A 22949-nucleotide genomic window follows, 5' to 3' on the forward strand; every position below is an offset into this window, starting at 1 on the left:
CCTTTGCAACCCTCGTTTAGTCCTGATGACAATCCTATGAGGGGCATACTACTAACCACATTTTACAGATGAAGAAATTGAACTAAGGTGGGGGGAAGTAAAAATCTCCTTAAACACAATGAAAGTCACGACAGTTTGACTCAAGCTTCCACATTTTTCTCTACCCCATGTGCCACACGGAAAGTCGCTTCAGTCGTGTCCGACTCCGTGCGATCCCATGGACCACAGCCCCCCAGGCCCCTCTGCCCACGGGATTCTCCAGGCGAGAACACGGGTGGGCTGCCATGCCCCCTTCCAGGGCACCTTCCCGACCCAGGGACTGATCCTCTGTCTCCTGCAGGGGCAGGTGGCTTCCTTACCACTAGTGCCGGCTGGGAAGCTGACAGGAACAGGGGGTGCAGACTACCTTTTCAAGTTAGTGTTTTCATTTCCTTTGGAATAAATACACAGAAATGGAATTACCGAATTGTGTGGCAGCTTTTTTTTAAATTTTTTGAGGAACCTTCATACCATTTTCCATAGGGGCTGAACCAATTAACATTCCCACCAACAGTGCCAAAGCATTCCTGCCCATTCACATCCTTGCCAAAAACTGTTATCTATTGTTCTTTTGATAACAGCCATTCTGATCAGAGTAAGGTGATATCTCATTGTGGTTTTGACTGGTGGTTCCCCTATGGTTAGGATGTTAAGGAATCTTGACCTGAATCATTTGGAAAAATCAACAAATTTTTTATAATGTAATCATTATCACCTCCTAACATTCTTTATTTTATAAATTAAAAATCTGTCCATCAAATAAACATAAAGCACATATCTCTAAATACCCTTTAAGTATCAGATCCACTGGAGAATTTAATAATTTAATAAACAAGAGAGCTACTAAAAGTTCAGCATGATAAAAATCCATGCCAAAGGAAAACTGAAAGCAAGAATTTATGAATCTATAAGACTGAAATATTAATGTCAATATTAATATAGTAATTACTATCCATAACTTACATTGTTCTCAGATTAAGAAACTTTTGAATTATTTTAGAGTAAAATCTAAACCTATATAAACTGCACAAAAGCCTCTAAACTGGATCTTACATATAATCTCCACTTATATACATAGAAAAAGTATAGGATTTCACCAAAGCTGTCTTAATAATAACAAAATATTGTAAACCATGTAAACACGTCATTCTTTGTTAGAATCTTACTTCTCTGAGTCAGCATCACAGTGCTCACACTGGTCTGCACGACTGTATGATCTGAATGCCTCCTACTTCTCCAACCCCGCCCCTGCTCCCTCATTCTGTTCCAGGCATACTGCCTTCCTTGGTGTTCCAGCAACACAAGAAACAAACTCCTGCGTCAGAGCCTTCCCGCTGCCTTTCCCACTGCCTGAAATAGTCTCACCCCAGGCAATCTCGCCGTTTGCTCCTTAGTTATTTTAGATCTCTGTATAAACACCACTTGATCAGTGAAGCCCTATTTGACCACCATCCATATAAAACACCTCCCAGCACCCTCTTCTTCCTTCCTGTTTCATTTTCCTCCAAAGAACTTACCACCACCTGATACTATATATATATAAAAATATACTGTCTATCTCCTTCATACCCTCTTCTTCTATCATTTTATTTTCTCCAAAGAACTTACCACCATCTGACTACGTGTATGTGTGTGCGTGTGTGTGTACACACACATACAGATATATAAATTTACTGCTGTCTCCTTCAGTTAAGAGTGAAAGGTCCATGAGAACAAAATAAAAAGTTTATTTTGTTTACTACTGCATCCTCAGAAGTTAAAATGGAACCTGATATCTGACATGAAATAAATACTTATTTGTTGAACAAATAAATGAAAGAAAGAAGTGTATATTCACTGTTGTAAATGATATTTAAAATATATTAAGCAGAAAAGTAAACAGAACAGTATTGTTATATGCTTTACCACTTATGTCAAAAGAGCAGAAAACATGTAATATAAATTCATGTTTATATTTGCATACAATGCTTTTGGAAAGTTACCTCTGAGGTAGCGAACTGAGGGCTAACAAAAGGACACTTAGACCCCTGTGCATGCATATGTTCTACATATTCAGAGAAATTAATTATGATTTTTGCCTTCATAAATAAGAAATACAAAAGATAATCCAACAAAAATATCTACAATTCATAATTAAGAACTCAGTAAGTATCTAACAAATTAATGTGAACTAAGGTACATTATTAGAAAAAAAATGAAATAGAAACGTGTTTTAACAGTATTTCATAAAACATACAGTACTTTGCATAATCTCATTTCAGTGTCACAGAAATCCTGGCAGACAAGTTGAGTACACATTTTCTCCTTTTATGGGAAAAAAAAAAAAAACCTCAGAACGGCTAAGTAACCTCAGAGGAGCTCCGCAGCAGAGGCGAAGCTCGACCCAGGCCCCCGGTCCTTAGCCTGGCACTCCTCTCGGCACACTTGATAGCAAGGCTTGGAATTAACATCTACCTTATATGTTTACCGAAAGAAAATGTACCTGATGATGAAAACAGGTAAAGCTTCAATAATGTCAATATGACATCTCAATTGAGAGCACGTCAATTTAGGGACTAACTATAAACCTGAAAATACATTGAACACTATGGTAAAACGAATTACCACTGAATCACAATGGCAGACAATATTTAGTCAACAAACAAGATATTTTGTTGGTTGAAATGTAACAAAACAGGATTTTATTGACAGTGCTGTTCAATTAAGCAGAAATCAATAAAATACATAGAGAAGATAAATTTATATTGTGCATTGCTCTAGTAACAGGGCTTAAAATGTACAACTTCAGAAACATCAAAAAGGCAATTATCTTACAGTATAGCTAAAAACATTTAAAAAGAACTCATTCCATGGTGCCATCAATTCTAGATATATTTGACATATAAAGGAGATTGAACAAAAATTATTATATTTGGCCTAATGTACTCACTGCTATATAGAATGTGGTCCACTAGAGAAGGGAATGGCAAACCACTTCAGTGTTCTTGCCTTGAGAACCCCATGAACAGTATGAAAAGGCAAAATGATAGGACACTGAAAGAAAAACTCCCCAGGTCGGTAGGTGCCCAATATGCTACTGGAGATCAGTGAAGAAATAACTCCAGAAAGAATGAAGGGATGGAGCCAAAGCAATACCCAGCTGTGGGTGTGACTGGTGATAGAAGCAAGGTCCGATGTTGTAAAGAGCAATATTGCATAGGAACCTGGAATGTTATGTCCATGAATCAAGGCAAATTGGAAGTGGTCAAACAGGAGATGGCAAGAGTGAATGTCAACATTCTAGGAATCAGCAAACTAAAATGGACTGGAATGGGTGAATTTAATTCAGGTGACCATTATATCTACTACTGTGGGCAGGAATCCCTTAGAAGAAATGGAGTAGCCATCATGGTCAACAAAAGAGTCCAAAATGCAGTACTTGGATGCAATCTCAAAAACAAAAGAATGATCTCTGTTTGTTTCCAAGGCAAACCATTCAATATCACGGTAATCCAAGCCTATGCCCGAACCAGTAACGCTGAAGAAGCTGAAGTTGAATGGTTCTATGAAGACCTACAAGACCTTTTAGAACTAACACCCAAAAAGGATGTCCTTTTCATTATAGGGGACTGAAATGCAAAAGTAGGAAGTCAAGAAACACCTGGAGTAACAGGCAAATTTGGCCTTGGAGTACGGAATGAAGCAGGGCAAAGGCTAATAGAGTTTTGCCAAGAGGCAAGTGGTCCCTTTAGGACACTCTGAAGAAGGATTGAGAAAGGATGAGACCAGTATTTCCAGAGAGAGAGCATTCTGTGCTATAGATCTCCTCTTGTGCATTTGATACAGAAAGTTTAGTAAAGTCCTGCAGTCAAGTCGGGAAGTGCCCTACCCTGGCAGGTCCCAAACTACAGAACTCATTTCTCCTTGGAATGTACTTCGAGGACACCAAACTCTTGACTTTCAACCGCCTCACTGGCCATTCCTCCTCAGTTTCTTGCTGACTCCTCCTTGTCCAGATCTAGCTTGCAGTGCCCCAGAGTGCAGCCCTTGCTTCCCTTTTCTTCTCTACCTTCTTTCACTTGGTGACCTTCTATGGTCAAATACTTTTAAACACCATTTGATGCCTGCAACTCTCAAATGTATATCTCCAGTCCAAAACACACTCTGGAACTACCAAATTTCTACACTGATTGGGTGTTTTTCAGTTTTCTTTCTTTTTGGAAAGACAAATGGAACCCGTGCTCTTCTTCATCAAGGCCGCTCTGCGCGTAGTCTTTCCACGCACTTGAAACAAATTCTATTCCTCTAGAGCTCCTCCTCAAAACCTTGCAATTGTCCTAGACTCCTTTCTCTCACACCCAACACTTAACCCACAGGAAATCTCATGGGCTTCCCTGGTGGCTCAGACGGTAAAAGCGTCTGCCTGCAATGCAGCAGACCCAGGTTCCATCCCGGGCTTGGGAAGATCCCCTTGGGAAGGAAGCGGCAACACACTCCAGTACTCTTGTTTGGAAAATCCCATGCACAGAGGAGCCTGGTGGGCTCTAATAAAGTCCATGGGGTCACAGAGAGTCGGACATGAATAAGCAACTTCACTTTCACTTTCAACCATCAAAACATACTCAGAACGAATCACTTCTCACTGCCTCCCGTGACACCATCCTCACTCTAACTGTCATATTCTATCACCTGCGTTGATAGGTAAAAATATCAAAAAAAAGAAGAATAAAAAAAAAAATAAAAAAATATATCAAAAAAAAAAAGAATAGGTAAAAACCCTATTCTTCCAGCCTTATTACCTTTAAGTATATTATCGACACAGCGATCATTGAAATCACAAGTCAGAGTGTGTCAATCTTAAATTATAACCTCCTCATCCAGTGGCTCCCCCTTTCATTCACAGAAAACGCGTGACCCTTCATTATGTTCCCGGGACCTGAGACCTGCTCTCACCGCTTCTCACTCTCATTCCCTATCCTCTCAGCTCCCCCTGCTCAGAGCTCCTCACTGCACCCCAGACAGTCCAGATATGTCCCTGCCTTTGCCTTTGAAATAAACACATCCTCTGACTAGAATGTTCTTTCCCCAGAAATTAAGCAGTTTAGTTTACTAGCTTCCCAGTTCAAGGTTTTGGTCAAATGTCACTTTCTTGTGTAAAAATTGATCAGTGGATGCCTCTGCATGGTAAGCATGAGATATTTTATTTTATCTACTATTTTTATTTTATGTAGTAGGAATATATTGTATTTATTTAATAACATTCACTCTTTTGCAGTTATTAAAGCAGCATATATCCTGCTTTGTTTTTATGCCCTGGCATTTAGCATCTTCCAATATAATATATAGTTTATTTATTAAGTGCCACTCAGCATAGAATGTAACTCCCAAGAAAGAGTCTTCATTAGTTTTATTCACTATTACAAGCATCTGAAAATATCTTTGACACACAGTAGGTGATCAATAAATACTACTTTAAGTGTATAAATGAAACATACGTGTCCACAAGTAATAGAGAACGACTGTGTGATGTTTCTGTTGTGTTAGTTGCTCAGTCGTGTCAGACTCTTTGTGACTCCGTGGACTGTAGCCTGCGAGTCTCCTCTGGCCATGAAGTTCTCTAGGCAAGAATACTGTAGAGGGTAGCTATTTCTTTTTCCAGGCATCGAACTCACGTCTCCTGCTTTGCAGGCAGAGTCCCGACTGTCTGAGCTACCAAGGAAGCCCTTACTGTTCAACACTTGACATTTATCATTTTCTCCTTAGTATTTTGGCGAAAATTAGACCTAGGTGAAAAAGACAACATTAGAGGATCGGCTTCCCTGGTGACTCAGACGGTAAAGAATCTGCCTGCAGTGAAGGAGAATCGAGTTCAATCCCTGGGTCGGGAAGATCCCCTAGAGAAGGGAATGGCTACCCACTCCAGTATTCTTGCCTGGAAAATTACATGGACATAGGAGCCTGGTGGGCTACAGTCTGTGGGGTCACAAAGAGTTTGGACACAATTGAGCAACTTTCACTCTTGCTTTCCTGGCAAAAATGTTTATATTACTTGCCTACACAATTTTTTAGATTTCTGTAAATTAACAGATGGGCCTTAATTCTCATAAAATTAAAAGTTGAAATAAACATCAATACATCTAAGAGCCTAATGAGACTTCTAACCATGTATCTGAATCACCTTGGAATTTTTGTAAGAATATATCATCTATGGCCCATCTCAGCAGAACAGTTCCTTAAGGACGCTCTTGCACAGAAGCAATCACCACTGAGGAGTCTGTGTTTTGGTTAACACCGCCAATAACCAGGAAATGTAGAATAGTTAGTGGGCTTCCCTGGTAGCTCAGCTAGTAAAGAATCCGCCTGCCATCAGGAGACCCCGGTTCCATTCCTGGGTCAGTAAGATCCCCTGGAGAAGGGACAGGCTACTTACTGCAGTGTTCTTGGGCTTCCCCAGTGTCCAGATGGTAGAGAATCCACCTGCAAAGCAGGAGACCTTGGTTCGATCCCTGGGTTGGGCAGATCCCCTGGAAGAGGGCCTGGCAACCCACTCCAGTACTCTTGCCCGGAGAATCCCATGGACAGAGGAGCCTGGCGGGCTGCAGTCCCCGGGGTCGCAAACAGTTGGACACAACTAAGCGACTAAGTACAGCACACAATAGTTAATACTTACTCTTAAAGAATATTTAGGCCAAGCTTTACTATTTCTCACTGTTATGGTTTCATTTTTAGTTCTTCCAATTCTTCCAATATTCAACTAAATTTTCCTTGTGGAAATTCTTCCAATACTCAACTAAATTTCCCTTATTGAAATACAAAGATATCTTTTATAAAGATAGAATTTATAAAGAGGAAAAACCAATGGGCCTGCTTACCTGAATTTCAAGCATTTTGGTAAAATTACTCATAATGCTTAAAGAGACATTTGGGGAAAAACCATTTATAGTTTTAATATTTTGACTTTTTGAATAAAATGGAAAGTTATATTCTAATTATTACTGAAAGGTTGAATTATGCAAAAATTTCACTGATATATGTGGGAGTATTATTTAGTTGTAAGAACTATGAACTGAAAATAGTTTTTACTTGTTTTATAAAACATACTGTAGAACCTCATTAATTGGCATCAATTGGTGGAAAGTGCTGTTTGATTTATAAAATGTTGCTTTATTACTTTAAACTACACACAGCATTTCTTTGTAAATCGCTTAAAGACTTACTAAAGGCATTGCTCCAATGAATAGATAAGATGTATAGAAACAAACAGCATTTCAGCTATTTAAAATAAATTGGGTGAAATGAAGCACCTGACATCACCTTCTAGAAGTTCACAAGACATTATCAGCATTTAGTAAGTGGGTAGAAGAGAAGGCTTGAAAGTACCAGGAAGCAGCTCAGCCTCTTAAACTGTACTATGCTGTGTTTCAGTTGAACTCTTTGCGGCCCTATGGACCCTTACTGGCCAGGCTCCTCTGTCCAAGGGCTTCTCCAAGGCAAGAATACTGGAGTGGGTTTCCATGCCCTCCTCTAGGGGATCTTCCCAATCCAGGCATCAAACCACATCTCTTGTTTCTCCTGCACTGGCAGGAGGGTTTTTACTACTAGTGCCCCTTGGGATCACAAACTGTACTCTTTAAAACACTGTTTATTCATTTATTGAAAAACCTCTTCTTCAATGATTATCAAAGATAAAACGCTAAAGGATTATGAGTTCCTAATGAAACACTTAATGAACTGTTATGTTTTAAATTGCAAACTCTAGATTTTAGTTGTAGTTATAAAATGGGGATATGCTACCCTTTAGTGACAATCTACCACTAAGTCAGGCTATGAAGTAACCACTTCCACAGCCACATGGGGACAAGGAAATATCATAAACCATACTCAGAGAATAAAAGCTTTACTAAGGTCTGAAAGCCAAGCAAAAGAATAACCTTCAGAAATTTCTCTGAAAAAAAAAAAAGGCATATACCAAATAGTTACCAAAAATCATGAAATAAGAAAATTAACCTAGTAGGGTCCTTGGTCTATATAATAAGATCCTTATTATCTTATAGGACAGTAAAGCAGAGTAAAAAATTATAATTCACAATGTACTGCATAGATCACTATGGCTCAATTAATTTAAAAATCACAATAATCATGATAATTTATTTTTTTTTTAATCATGATAATTTAAACACTTCATATTCATATCCAGATTTATCTGGAATTGGAAATTTCAAATGCAATCTTTTTTCCTATGGAGACATTTCCTGTGAATTCATTTAACAATCAAACTATACTACTTAGAAAAACATAAACTAAAAATTATTCAAATATCATCTATAGTATCATTAACTATAACAGTTCTACGTATGGACTGCATCCAGTTACTCAGAAAAAACCAAGGACACAGCTCAGGCTTTTCAACCCTGGCATTGTTAACCTTTGAGGTTGAGTATTTCTTTGTTGGGAATAAGAAGAGGGGCTGTGATGGGCACTGTGTGATATTTAGCAGCATCACTGGCCTCTATCAACTAGATGCCAAGAGCATCCACCAGCTGAGAAAATCGAACATGTCTGGAGATATTTCCAAATGACTCACGGGTGTCAAAATTGTCCCTCGATAGAAACCACCAACATAAGATGAAAGGAGGAGGAAAGGAAGGGGAAGAGAGAAAACGTATTTACACCAAGCATTCTTAAACAGTTAATAAATCTATATAAAATAAAGTTGAATTGCTAGTTGCTAGATTTAAATGTGTTTATTGTAGTTAAAAGATATTTATAAGAAAAAATCTTTTTAAGGAAAATCAATGTTTTATATTGTGAAAACAATAAAAACGTCATCAATCTCAGATAAACGTCTACTGTTCTTAATAAGAAAAAATTAATAAATATCTTTTTCTTATTTCTTATTTCTACCTTAAGAATAACACCCTACCTTCCTGCTGTATCCCAGCAATAAAAACAATTGCAGTCTTTGTTTTCAGACTTAAAGGCAAGAGAAGAGCTTTTTCCTCTGACTCTACAGGTGGTTTCTGAAAGCGCTCTCCAGGTGACCTGAGGTGCCCGACAAGTTTATTTTGCATTTACACACAAGTTTAATAGGACCTGCATATTAACAAGAGTAACAACTTGTTATAGCAGCCCAAATTAATTTTTGCACTCACTTATTACCCCATATACAACTCTCTCAAGTTTCCCCGTCGTTTCCTCTTTGCTTACCATAGACGTAACCGACCGTGCGTCTTCTTCGTAATTGACGACGGGAGGCGGCTCTTTCCCGTCGTTTTCCTGCACCTTTTGCTCCAGCAGTTCTTTCTGTGCTGCAAACTTCGCCTCGGTGCATCTCAGCTGCTGGACTGACTGCTTCAGCTCTTCAAGGGCCTGTTTTTGGCTTAGCAGAAGTACAATGCTAAAAGAGAACACATTTAATATAAGCTATTTCAACTACTTTCAGAAATAAAGACTTTGAAGGAAACTATATACTGTATATATGTAGATTATGTTCCTTTCTTCATTTTCCTCTTTGCAAGAGTCTTTCAGAACTATATGAAACTAAACAGACTTTGAGTCATCACAGTAGTTGTTAAACGCTAGCATTAACAAAATTGAGGGAAGCGTTTGGAAGCAAAAACCAAATTCAAAATGCTTTCAAATTATTACGATCTATGGCACTCATTTTATTTTATAGCTAAACCGTCTACCTCACAAAGTACAGACATTTTGGTCCAGAAATGTAGAGACTAAAGTGAATTAATATGACTGAAGCAGAATCTTAATTTATTTCAAATCTCAAATGGAATATAGCTAAAATCAGATCTGTGCCTAGAGAAGAATAAATCAAATCAAGGTGACAGTTGAAAGCAAGCTGTGTGCCTACTGTGAGGATTGTGTGCTTAGAGCTAGGGAAAGTTTTCCTTACAAGGACTAAACAAGTGTAAGTCCTCAAATCTTTCCAATATACACCACTATAAAGACAGTAGACCTCTTCATTCCTTCTTTAGAGAACTACAGAGGCCACACGTTACCTTATTGTGATTTTTTTTACCCTTCAAGGCTGTCCCTAATAGGAATTTCAAATTAATTTGCCCATCTTAAAGCCATAAGAAAACAGGCAGCAGTGATGAGAAACACCTTGAAAATGCTGTCATATTTAGTATATTAGTATCTGAAAGAACTGTGCCGTGCACTGCTGAAAGCAAGTTAATAACAGATTACAGACAGTCTGGAAAAAGACAGTCTCTTCAGCAAATGCTGCTGGGAAAGTTGGACAGGGCATGTAAATCGATGAGGTTACAACACGCTCACCACACACAAAATAAACTTAAAATGGCCTAAAGACTTAAACGTAAAACAAGATGCCTAAAAACCATAGAAGCGATCATAGGCAACATGGTCCTACTGCATAACATAGAGAACTATATTCAACACTCTGTGACAAACCGTCATGGAAAAGAACATTTTTTAAAAGTATATTTGTGTATAACTAAATCACTTTGCTGTACAGGAGAAATTAATACAATTGTAAATCAATTACCCATCAATTTAAATAACTGATCAAAAACCTGAGAAGATAAGACACAGACCAGGAGAAGAGATTTACAAAAGACATATCTGATAAAGGACTGTTATCCAACATATACGAAGATTTCTTAAATTTCAATAATAAGAAAACAAGCAAACTTCTTTAAAAATGAGCCAAAGACCTTAACAGATAACCTTACCCAAGAAGATATACAAATGACAAATAAGCATTTGAGAAAACGCTTCACATTATATGCCACCAGGAAAACGCAAGTTGAAACAACCATGAGAGAGTATTAGACATTATGAGAAAGGCCAAACCCCGGAACACTGACAACGCCAAACGCTGGTGAAGGTGTGGACTGGGATTACTGACTGGGGTGCACAGGTACAGCCACTCTGGAGGACAGGCTGGCAGTTTCCCGCAAACTAGGCATGCTTCCACCATGTGATCCAGCAATCCTATTCCCTGCTGTTTACCCAAATAAGCTGCAAACTTACGCTCACACAAAAGCCCACACATGGATATTTACAGCAGCTTTATTCATAATTGCCAAAACTAGGAAGCAACCAATATGTCAGTCATCAGAAGAAAGGATAACTCCAACGGAATACTTTTCATGACTCAAAAGAAACAAGCTACTAGACCACTGAAGACATGGAGGACCCTTAAAAGGACATTATTAAGTGAAAGAAGCCAATCTGAAAGGCTACATAATGCATGATTCCAACTATGTGACATTCTGTACAAGGCAAAGCTATATAGAGACAGTAAAAGGATCACGGCTACCAACAGCTGGGGATGGGGGGTGGATGAATGTGTGGGGTACAGAATATCTTAGTAAAAAACGCCCTATATGATGCCATAATGATGGGCATACGTCATTATACATTAATTCAAACCCACAGAATGTACAACACCAAGAGTGAAACTCAATGTAAACTACGGACTTAGAATGATAAGAATGTGTCATTCTAGATTCATCAACTGTAACAAATCTGATGCTCTGGTAGGCAGTGCTGATAATGTGGGAGACTATGTATTGTGGGAGCAGAGGGATATCAGAAATCTCTGTACCTTTCCCTCAGTTTTGCTGTGAAATTTCAACTCCTCTAAAAAAGTCTTAAATTTGAATCATGATACATCAGTACAGATTTAACAGAATGGCTCAGATAAAAAGTAATGACAATATCAAATGCTGGTGAAGATGAGGAGAGATTATCACCAACACATTGCTAGTGGGAATGCATAATGGTATGTGCATGCATGCAAGACGCCTCAGTCGTGTCTGACTCTTTGTGACCCTAGGGACTGTAGCCTGTCAGACTCTTCTGGCCATGGGGTTCTCCAGGCAAGGATACTGGAGTGGGTTGCTCCTCCAGGGGATCTTCCCAACCCATGGATCAAAGCTATGTCTCTTATGTCTCCTGCACTGGCATAGGGTTTATGGGATCTTTCTGCATTAATTCTTCCAACGATATGAGTGAGTGAAAGTCACTCAGTCATATCCAACTTTCTGCAAACCTATGGACTGTAGCCCACCAGGCTTCTCTGTCCATGGGATTCTCCAGGCAAGAATACTGGAGTAGGTTGCCATTTCCTTCTCCAATGGTAATTATCTCCATTAAAAATTAATTTAAAAATATGTATCACTGGGAGTTCCCTGAGAGTCTAGTGGTTAGGATTCAGCACTTTCACTGCCATGGCCTAGGTTCAATCCCCAGTTGGAGAACTGACATGCCACAAGCCACACGATGCAAGCAAAAAGAGAAAAAAAAGTTTCACTACTATTGGCGCTTCCTGTTGGAATGTGAGGTTTTTATTCTCATCTACCTTGGGTTCTTATATAATCTCCTTTACAAACAGGCCTTTTATAATACTTATTCAGGAGTTCTAAATATCTATTGTGCCATATAAGCAATCACTTGGACATTTTGAGACACTATCCTAACACCAAGAATAGGAAATACATAAATGGAATACTATGCAGCCATAAAAAAGAATGAAATACTGCCATTTGCAGCAACATGGTTGGACCTAGTGATTATCATACTAAGTGATATAAATCAGAATATAGACAAATATCATATGCTATCACTTACATATAGACTCTAAAACAGAAATGATAGAAATGAACTTATTTATAAAACAGAAAAAGACTCACAGATGTAGAAAACAAACTTATGATCACCAAAGTAGAAAGGTGGCAGAGAGGGATAAGTCAGGAGTTTGGGATTCATATATATACACTCTACTATAAACAATGGGAAACAGATGGGGAAACAGTGGCTGACTTTATTTTGGGGGGCTCCAAAATCACTGCAGATGCGGACTGCAGCCATGAAATTAAAAGACACTTACTCCTTGGAAGGAAAGTTATGACCAACCTGGATAGCATGTTAAAAAGCAGAAACATTACTTTGCCAACAAAGGTCCGTCTAGTCAAGGCTATGGTTTTTCCAGTGGTCATGTATGGATGTGAGAGTTGGATGGTGAAGAAAGCTGAGCGCAGAAGAATTGATGCTTTTGAACTATGGTGTTGGAGAAGACTCTTGAGAGTCCCTTGGACTGCAAGGAGATTCAACTGGGTGTTCATTGGAAGGACTGACGCTGAAGTTGAAACTCCAATACTCTGTCCACCTCATGTGAAGAGTTGACTCATTGGAAAAGACCCTGATGCTGGGAGGGGTTGGGGGCAGGAGGAGAAGGGGACGACAGAGGATGAGATGGCTGGATGGCATCACCGACTCGATGGACATGAGTTTGGGTAAACTCCGGGAGGTGGTGATGGACAGGGAGGCCTGGCATGCTGCAACTCATTGGGTCGCAAAGAGTCGGACACGACTGAGCGACTGAACTGAACTGGACTATAAATAAAGTACATAATCAACAAGGACCTACTGTATAGCACAGGGAAGTCTACTCAATATCCTGTATTAACCGACCTAAGAAAATAATCTGAAACAGAATGGATATATATGCAGATAAACGAATCACTTTGCTGTACCCCTGACACTAATACATTACAAATCAAGTATATTCCAACATAAAATAAAAATTTAATTTACTAAACAAGTGAGTAAATAGATAAGTATCCTGGCTTTTAATTTAGTTGTTTTTAAGAACAATGAGATTTGGGAGAGATATATGCCGTCCAAACTTCTTTTAGTTAATACATCTGATCAGAAAATTAAGGAGCAATATTACCTTCATCCAATTAAGTTCACTGAGCTTTATGTATAATGACCATTTCAAATACATTATCATCTTATTATTGTTTAATAATTACCTTTTAAAAAAATTGCTGTAATCACTGATTATTTTATATGCTTACAACACCATTCAACAAAAAAGCTATACATATTTCAGTAAGTTAATTATAATAAATGCATGACTGTATCAAACAAGATGCACAGGAAACTACAAATAAACCTGAAGCGTGGAAAGGATCAGGACTTCTGCATGTGCTGTTTACTCCCATTTCTAACTACTCTTCCCACGCGCTCTTCACTTGGAGGACAGCTTCTGTCCTTAAAGTGAAAGTGTGAGATGCTCAGTCGGGTCCAACTCTTCGCGATCCCACAGACTGCAGCCCACCGGGCTCCTCTGTCCATGGGACTCTCCAGGCAAGAACACTGGAGTGGGCTGCCGTTTCCTTCTCCAGGGGATCGTCCTGAGCCAGAAATCAAACCCAGGTCTCCCGCACTGCAGGCACATCCTTTACCATCTAAGCCACCAGCGAAGCCCTTCTACCCTCGGGTCTCAGCAAAAACGCCATTTCCTAGAAGACCCCTGATCACCTATGTTAAGTGAGTGCTCCTCTGTTATCCTCCTACCTGAGCTCCTTGTTTCATAGTAATTATCAAACTGGTTAATTTCTCGTTTTACTGGTCTACTCTACAGAAGCACAAGCTTCATGAGCCATATGCCCATATGTCTTACATTTCACTGCATTCATAGCACCTAGTAGATACAACAGAAACATTCTGAGACAAAAATAAAAAACAGATACCTGAATTTGCAAACCAGAACAACACTCCAGATGGTTCAAGCATTACCTTCACTATAAGCTAGATGTGAATCTTTGCAAGTCTCTGAAAATTTCTGGCCCTCAGATATCACATAATTTTCAAGATTAGACAATCAAATGATCTCTCTAGATTCCACATGGCTCTAAAAGTTATGATTTTATAATGTGTAGAGTATTTCTAAGTACCAGGTGATAACGGTATATAACAACACAAAACTGAATTACCATTCACTTTCTGGAGTCAAATCAAGCATTAAAACAAGTAGCAACATTACCAGTTCTTTATGCCAATGAGTCATAAATGACATATGCTTGGTGTATTTTCCCATAAACTATTTTCTAATACAGTAGTCAAGGATCATAAATCAGGAAAAAATGGATATTACTTCCACTTGAATAAATATGTTTTGGAAGTAGTAAATAAAGATATGTATAATAGAGTGACACTTTGTGTTGTATTAAATTATACCATTTCAAAAAGCTGGTTTTATTTCTTTCATCTTATTTCTTTAAATAAAAATTTGCAATAGCTATATTTCAACTAAGACCTGCATTATTTATATAAGCCAAAAATCTGTGTTTCTTAGTGTGAATTTAATGTCACATAAAAACCATTCTTTAAGTTCATTTTTCACTTTATATAGTTCAATTATAAGAATCAAAGTTATCAAATGATTTTGCAAGTAGTTTATTTTTTCACTGTTATTATGTTTTGGAAAAACTTATGCCAAATCTAAATTCAAAGGTTTTAACATTAGTCTCTCATATATTATACTTTCATAAGAACATGAGTGCTATTGCTAATAAGTAAAAATTCACATAATTTCATTAATTTGGAGATAACTTAAAAAGGCAAATATATTATATAGGGTATTTTTAGTATTGGGGAAATGTAGTTTTGTTTCATTGTTTTATTACTTTTAATTAACATGATATTTGAAGCTAAAAAATTTCTGGAGTAAAAATAAATCTTTGAAATTAGATGAAAATTGCTTTTAATCATACATTTAAATAAGTATCTGTAGACATATATACAGGGCTTCCCAGTGGCTCAGTGGTAAAGAATCTGTCTGCAATGCAGGAGAAGTAGGTTTGAGCCTTGGGTCTAAAAGATCCCCTGGAGAAGGAAATGGCAATCCACTGCAGTATTCTTTCCTGGAAATTTCCATGGATAGAGGAACTTGGCAGGTACAGTCCATGGGAGTCACAAAAAAGTTGGACATGACTTAGTGACTAAACAGCAACAGACATACATAGAAATAAAAATGTTTAAGAAATATTCAGAAGATGAAATGCAAACATTTACCCTAGAATTCATTTCAGACTGTTTGTTTTGCAAATTATTTTAACATATAGTTCAAAGACAAACTTCAACCCTACCAATGTCTAAATTAATGAGATTTCACAATGACTACTTAGTTATATAAATATACTTAACATTTTCAACATTTTCAAGATTATGCTCTGAAGTTAACAACAAAAACTCCATGATAACAGAGTGCAAACAGAACTTGGGTTAAACCAGACTCATTTGTTGAACTTCCAGACATATTTATCCTTTCTAACTTACTCTCCTAAGAACCCTACTAAAACCATGAAATCAAGCAATTGCTGTGATCAGACAGAAACTTTGGAGTCAGGAACTCATGCGTTTTCTATCCCTTCCTAGGTGTGTGATTTTAAGTTATCTAAATTCTCTAAGTCTTAAAGGTAAAATCCACATAATTACATGGAGAACATAATGAAGATAGCATTAAAGTGAACTAATATATATAAAATATCCAGCATAATATGTGGAATAGAGTAAGAACTCAAGAGGTGTTGTTTCCCACATATCCATCACCCTTTAAGCCTCCTCTCCTCGCATCCCATTCTTATCTCCTGATAAATGTAAACAGGTGGAGAAACGCAGATCACACTGATTATGCAGATGAAGAGAGAACTGAAGATATGAGCCCAGAAAACATACCAAAAAAATAAAGAATCTCACAAATTCTAGGTTAAGATAACCCTTAAAGTTTGTCTCCTCCAACAATATATAACCAGACATGCTGGTGAGAGGCTCCTACTGTATTTCTTTATATCTAACAAAGTTTAAAACAAGTCATTTACAATGTGTACACTTACAAAACTGTAAAAAGTAGAACTACTTAGTCATTGGTAGACCGTGCAGAGATTCAGTTGCAAATAAAGAAAAACAAAAGATAATTATATTTTTAATTTTATATGTGCAATGGTTGATAAAATTTATTTTCATAATCCAAAGGAAATCTAATCCTGATTCAATACTGAAAATTTTCAGATTTATTAAAGGAATATCCAGAGTAACTCATATTTTCCTGTTCTCACCTTTAAAAGGCTCAACAATTTCAATATGACATTTAATACCAAGTTGTAATAAGAGCCATAGTAATAAGTGGGAGTGGAGAAGGAAATGGCAACCCGCTCCAGTACTCTTGCCTGGAAAATCCCATGGACAAAGGAGCCTGGTGGGCTGCAGTCCCTGGCACTGCAAAGAGCCGGACACGACTGAGTGACTTCACTTTCACTTTAAGTGGGAGAGGTAGGCTCCTACTCATCTGAGTTCCATACTAGAATGATGGTGTTGCCATTCACTAAAATTGAAAAATAAATAAATAAAATACTAAAAGTGAACTAGGTTGGGCTGGGCTGGATTGTATTTAGAGGATTTTTAATTCAGTCTTAGACATGAGAAATGTAGGGTACTACTAAGACATCCAAGGAGGCATGTCAAGTAAGCAACCGATTACGTGGGCATAGCGTTCCCAGAGGAAACCTGAGCTCAAGTACTAAGCACGCATCATCTTCGGGGACCACCCGGGGCAGAGCACAGGAAGGAGGGCGGCACGGCCCCGGACCACGCCGTGGGCGACTCCAAAATAAACTGGCCAGGGGGGAGAACGAGCTTATAAAGGAGGAGGGGCCAGAAAGGGAGAAGTAAGAGCTGGCATCTTGGTTCACAAAGGCCAAGGGGAAAGAAGGCAACAAAGATACTTTGAGGAGGTCAAGCAAGACAGTTGCAAAATTTAGCGATGTAAATATTGTCATTGAGTATTGTCGGCCTTTACACTGTATACTGGAAAGGCTGTATATAGTCACCTTGCTTATTTAACTTATATGCAGAGTACATTATGAGAAACACTGGGCTGAATGAAGCACAATCTGGATTCAAGACTGCTGGGAGAAATATCAATAACCTTAGATATGCAGATGACACCACGCTTATGGCCAAAAGCATAGAGGAACTACGCTTTCCTCTGAAAGAGGAGAGTGGAAAAGCTGGCCTAAAAAACAACATTCAAAAAATGAAGATCATGGCATCTGGTCCCATCACTTCATGGCAAATGAATGGGGAAACAATGGAAACAGTGAGAGACTTTATTTTCTTGGGCTCCAAAATCACTGTAGATGGTGTCTGCAGTCATGAACTTAAAAGACACTTACTCCTTGGAAGAAAAGCTATGACCAAGCTAGACAGCACTACTTTGCCAGCAAAGGTCCATCTAGTCAAAGCTATGGTTTTTCCAGTAGTCATGTATGGATGTGAGAGCTGGACCATAATGATGGATGAGTTTGGAAGGACTGATGCTTTTGAACCATGGTGCTAGAAAAGACTCTTGAGAGTCCCTTGGACTGCAAGGAGACCAAACTAGTCAATCCTAAAGGAAATCAGTCCTGAATAGTCATTAGAAGCACTGATGCTGAAGCTGAATCTCCAATACTTTGGCTACCTGATGCAAAGAACTGACTCCCTGGAAAAGACCCTGATTCTGGGAAAGATTGAAGGCAGGAGGAAAAGGGGACAACAGATGAGATGGTTGGATGGCATCATCAACTTAGTGGGCATAAGACTGAGCAAGCTCCGGGAGTTGGTGATGGACAGGGAGGCCTGGCGTGCTGAAGTCCTTGGGGGTTGCAAAAAGGAGGACACAACTGAGCGATTTAACTGAATTTAGCTGAAAGGTCATTGATCTTTTTTGTATAGTTCTTCTGTGTATTCTTGCCACCTCTTCTTAATATCTTCTGCTTCTGTTAGGTCGGTACCATATCTGTCCTTCATTGTCCCTATCTTTGCATGGAATGTTCCCTTGGTATCTCTAATTTTCTTGAAGAGATCTCTCATCTTTCCCATTCTATTGTTTTCCTCTATTTCTTTGCACTGATCACTGAGGAAGGCTTTCTTATCTCTCTTTGCTATTCTCTGGAACTCTTCATTCACCTAGAGCCAGACATCTTGGAGTGTGAAGTCAAGTGGGCCTTAGGAAGCATTACCACGAACAAAGTCAATGGAGGTGATAGAATTCCAGTTAAATTATTTAAAATCCTAAAAGATGATGCTGTTAAAGTGCTACACTCAATATGCTAGCAAATTTGGAGAACTCAGCAGTGGCCACAGGACTGGAAAAGGTCAGTTTTCATTCCAATCCCAGAGAAAGGCAATGCCAAAGAATGCTCAAACTACTGCACTACTGTACTCATTTCACATGCTAGCAAAGTAATGCTCAAATTCCTTCAAGCTAGGCTTCTATAGTATGTGAACCAAGAACTTCCAAATGTACAAGCTGATTTAGAAAAGTCAGAAGAAGCAGAGATCAAACTGCCAACATCTGCTGGATCATAGAAAAAGGTAGAGAGTTCCAGAAAAATATCTACTTCTCCATCATTGACTACACTAAAGCCTCTGACTGTGTAGATCACAACAAACTGTGGAAAATTCTTAAAGAAAAGGGAATTCCAGACCACCTTACCTGCTCCAGAAAAATCTGTATATAGGTCAAGAAGAAACAGAACCATACATAGAACAATGGACTGGTTCAAAACTGGGAAAGGAGTATGTCAAGGCTATGTATTATCACCCTGCTTTTTTAATTTATATGCAGTGTATATCATGTGAAATGCTGGTTGGATGAAGTACAGCCAGAATCAAGACTGCCAGGAGAAATATCAATAACCTCTGATATGCAGATGACAACATCCTTATGGCAGAAAGCAAAGAGGAACTCAAGAGCCTCCTAATGGAGGAGGAAGATCAAGGAGATCAAACCAGTCAATCCTAAAGGAGATAAACCCTGAATATTCGTTGGAAGGACTGATGCTGAAGCCAAAGCTCTAATACTTTGTCCACCTGATGCGAAGAGCCAACACATTTGAAAAGACCCTGATGCTGGGAAAGATTGAAGGCAGGAGGAGAAGGGGACGACAGAGGATGAGATGGCTGGATGGCATCACCGACCTAAAGGACATGAGTTTGAGCAAGCTCTGGGAGAAGGTGATGGACAGGGAGGCCCGGCATGCTGCAGTCCACAGGGTCGCAAAGAGTTGGACCGACTGAGCAGCTGAACAAGAAAGTCGTTGAGAATCTTATAGATACCTACTTCAGTAATGCTGGGGCAGAAACCAGGTGTTCGTGGGTTAAGTCCTAAGTGAGAGTCGAGGAAATGAGTGCACATTAGCACTCTTAGAACAAGTCTGACTAAGAAAACAGAAGGCAAACACAGTAACTGAGAGAGAATACGAGGTTAAAGAAGGGTTATCTAGGGTGGGCAGAGAGGTGAGATTGTCTTTAGGAGTCGGGACTTACAAATATTTAAAAAGTGAGCACAGGACACAGTTGAGAAGAAAAGGTAAACATAATATACAAAACAATGCAAAATTTCAGGGAAAGTAAGAAACGATGTGATATAAAATAGGGACAAGAAATAGACGGGACAAGGAACAGACCCTTTATGAAAGGAAGGAAAGAGAATGAGTACAGATGTGGTGAATTTAGACATGTAATCACAAAAAATGAGGCATGTGCCACCTGCTGATTTTCATTTTTTCCGTAATGTAGGAGACATCCATTTGTTGACTCTGATCAGGCATATAACAGGATCAGAGATTTGAGAGACATGGAAAATATCTGAAAAGTTGCATAGAGAGTGTGAGCAAGTCGTAGAGACCAGAGAAATGCCACACATCACAATTTCCTTGGAAGTCTTGACAAATCAAGCCAATTGTAAAAGTACGACAGCAGAGAAATGTACATGTTCTAGTCAGGGATTAGAGAAACCATACAAAAGTAACCCTTGCTGAAGATGCAAACAATGACCAAAGTCAGACTAGAAATTTTAAAGTTCAGATCAAAATTTAATCCGCAAACAAGAGAGAACATAAGTACTGAAATCAGTAAACACAGGAGTACAGCAGAACGAGCCAGAGGATCCATGAGCATGTTTACTGATTCAGACACCAACACAAAAAGCAAGAGCACGGCAACAGCACGGCGAACCTCAGGAGGACAGGTGAGGCACGCTGCTCCTTCTTCATAAGCTTACTTGCTTCCTCCTAACACAGCAGGAGCCAGCTTCCTGATTATCCAAGGGCACCCCACTCCAGGACTGTTGCCTGGAAAATCCCATGGACGGAGGAGCCTGGTGGGCTGCAGTCCATGGGGTCGCTAAGAGTCGGACACGACTCAGCGACTTCACTTTCACTTTTCACTTTGACGCACTGGAGAAGGAAATGGCAACTCACTCCAGCATTCTTGCCTGGAGAATCCCAGGGACGGGGGAGCCTGGTGGGCTGCCGTCCATGGGGTCGAGCAGAGTCGGACACGACTGAAGCGACTTAGCAGCAGCAGCAGCAGTTTCTTAGGGGCTTCCCTGGGGGCTCAGATGGAAAAGACAAGGAACTCACAGTGAGTATGCTGGGCTTTGACCTGTGCTGCGCTAAGTCACTTCAGTCACATCCGCCTCTTTGTGACCCCATGGACGGGAGCCTGCCAGGTTGCTCTGTCCACGAGATTCTCCAGCCCAGAATACTGGAATGGGTCACCATTTAAGGCGGAGAAAAGACAAGTTTTAACGGGGCTCTTCAGAAAATAATTCAAGCCACTAAAACATCAAGACAAATGATAGGTAACATTATACGGATAAAAACACAAAATCATTCCTCTAGAGCCCTCGAAAGTAACTCAACCATACACAGCTTCATACTTTTATACATGAAATTTCAACTTCCGGAAATTTTATGTCTCTAATTCCATGTAAAATGAAGTACTTCTGTTAAATACATCAATTAAACTTTCTTCAAATTACTCCTGCTTTACTCACTCAGACTTCTTTTCATAGGTCTTGGAAGACTCCTCAATCCTCTTCTCCAGCTCCAGCACAGCCTCCTCCTTGTTTAAAAGCATCTGCTGTGTCTGCATTAGTTCCTCTGCTAAAGTTCTCAACCTAGAACGAAGTTTCCTCATTATCAGTCGACACATTAATTATGCTCACTTTATACTTACCAAAAAAAGCAATCATACACCTAAGGTTGCAATGTCCAAAAACAGCAGCCACAAGTAGTTTAATTTAAATTAAATAAGAGTAAAATTTCAATTCCTCAGTTGCATTAGCCACATTTCAAGCACTGAACAGACACATACGGCTAATGGCTACCTCTCTGGACAGAGAAAAGAACATTTCAATAATCACAGTGAGTACTCTTGGGCAGTCTGTTTTAGAGGATTTTATTCATCAAATAGCAAAAGAGAAAAACAGGAAATGGAGAAAGAGAAAAGGACTAAAGAAAAAATACCTGTAATTCTCCCAGGAAGAGTGTATGGTGAAATAACAATTTTTGTTTTCAGACTAACATGTATTTATATTCTGTCTTTACCATTTTTTTTTATGAGATCCTATGAAACTTGCTTAAGCTCACTGAATCTATTTTCTCACTCATATTTTAGGTACTGTAACACCTGTTTCAGTGCATTGTTTTGAAGCTGAAATACACTTATGTGTAAATAATGAATGGTACTTAATAGGCATCTGAGTAAATAACATCTAGTATTATTTGCATATGTTATCTCATTTAATTCTCACAACAAGCTATCAGATATATATTGTTATCCTTAAAGAAAGTAAGCCTCAGTCACATGGTAATTTAAATTAATATAAGCTATTTCTGTTTTCACATGTTGCAATAATGTTTTGGAGGTACTGTCTATACAGATTTGAAATTAGTATGTATAAAATTAGTATGTACCCACAGATCAGACATTTTCTGGTTACATAAAATACATCTGGTCCTGAATAGAAATATTTCTACCACAAAAACACACAACTGGAATCTAAAAAATAATACAAATGAACTTATTTTCAATACAGAAACAGACTGATAGACATAGAAAATGAATTTATGGTTATCAAATGTGATAGAGAGGGGAGAAACAAATTAGGAGTGCAGCGTTAACAGACACACATCACTGTATGTAAAACGGGTAAACAACAAGGGTTTCCTGTGTAGCACAGGCAACTGTATTTAATACCCTATAATAGTACACACTGCAAACAATCTATAAACAATATAATATTGGAAACTATAATAATATACACTGGC

At 38.7% G+C, this 22949-nt stretch overlaps 1 protein-coding gene across 9 annotated transcripts in view; it reads right to left on the reverse strand.

Annotated features, from left to right (window-relative positions):
- The window catches only part of FER (FER tyrosine kinase), a 447462-nt gene that overhangs the window by 296527 nt on the left and 127986 nt on the right, over nucleotides 1–22949 (reverse strand). For 8 of the 9 annotated variants that reach the window (XR_006268870.1, XM_043464502.1, XM_043464503.1 and 5 more), the window contains 2 exons: nucleotides 21674–21796; nucleotides 9226–9415 (listed from right to left, as the gene is read on the reverse strand). Coding sequence is in view for 8 of the 9 variants with exons in the window: in XM_043464502.1 (XP_043320437.1) it covers nucleotides 9226–9415; nucleotides 21674–21796 (313 nt within the window). In the remaining variant the exon portion in view is untranslated. Of the gene's footprint in view, nucleotides 1–6637; nucleotides 9061–9225; nucleotides 9416–21673; nucleotides 21797–22949 lie in introns of those variants that run through there. The other variant, XM_043464509.1, reaches the window with a different exon arrangement.

Source organism: Cervus canadensis, chromosome 4 (genome assembly GCF_019320065.1).
Source record: "Cervus canadensis isolate Bull #8, Minnesota chromosome 4, ASM1932006v1, whole genome shotgun sequence".
NCBI classification, from domain to species: Eukaryota; Metazoa; Chordata; class Mammalia; order Artiodactyla; family Cervidae; genus Cervus; species Cervus canadensis.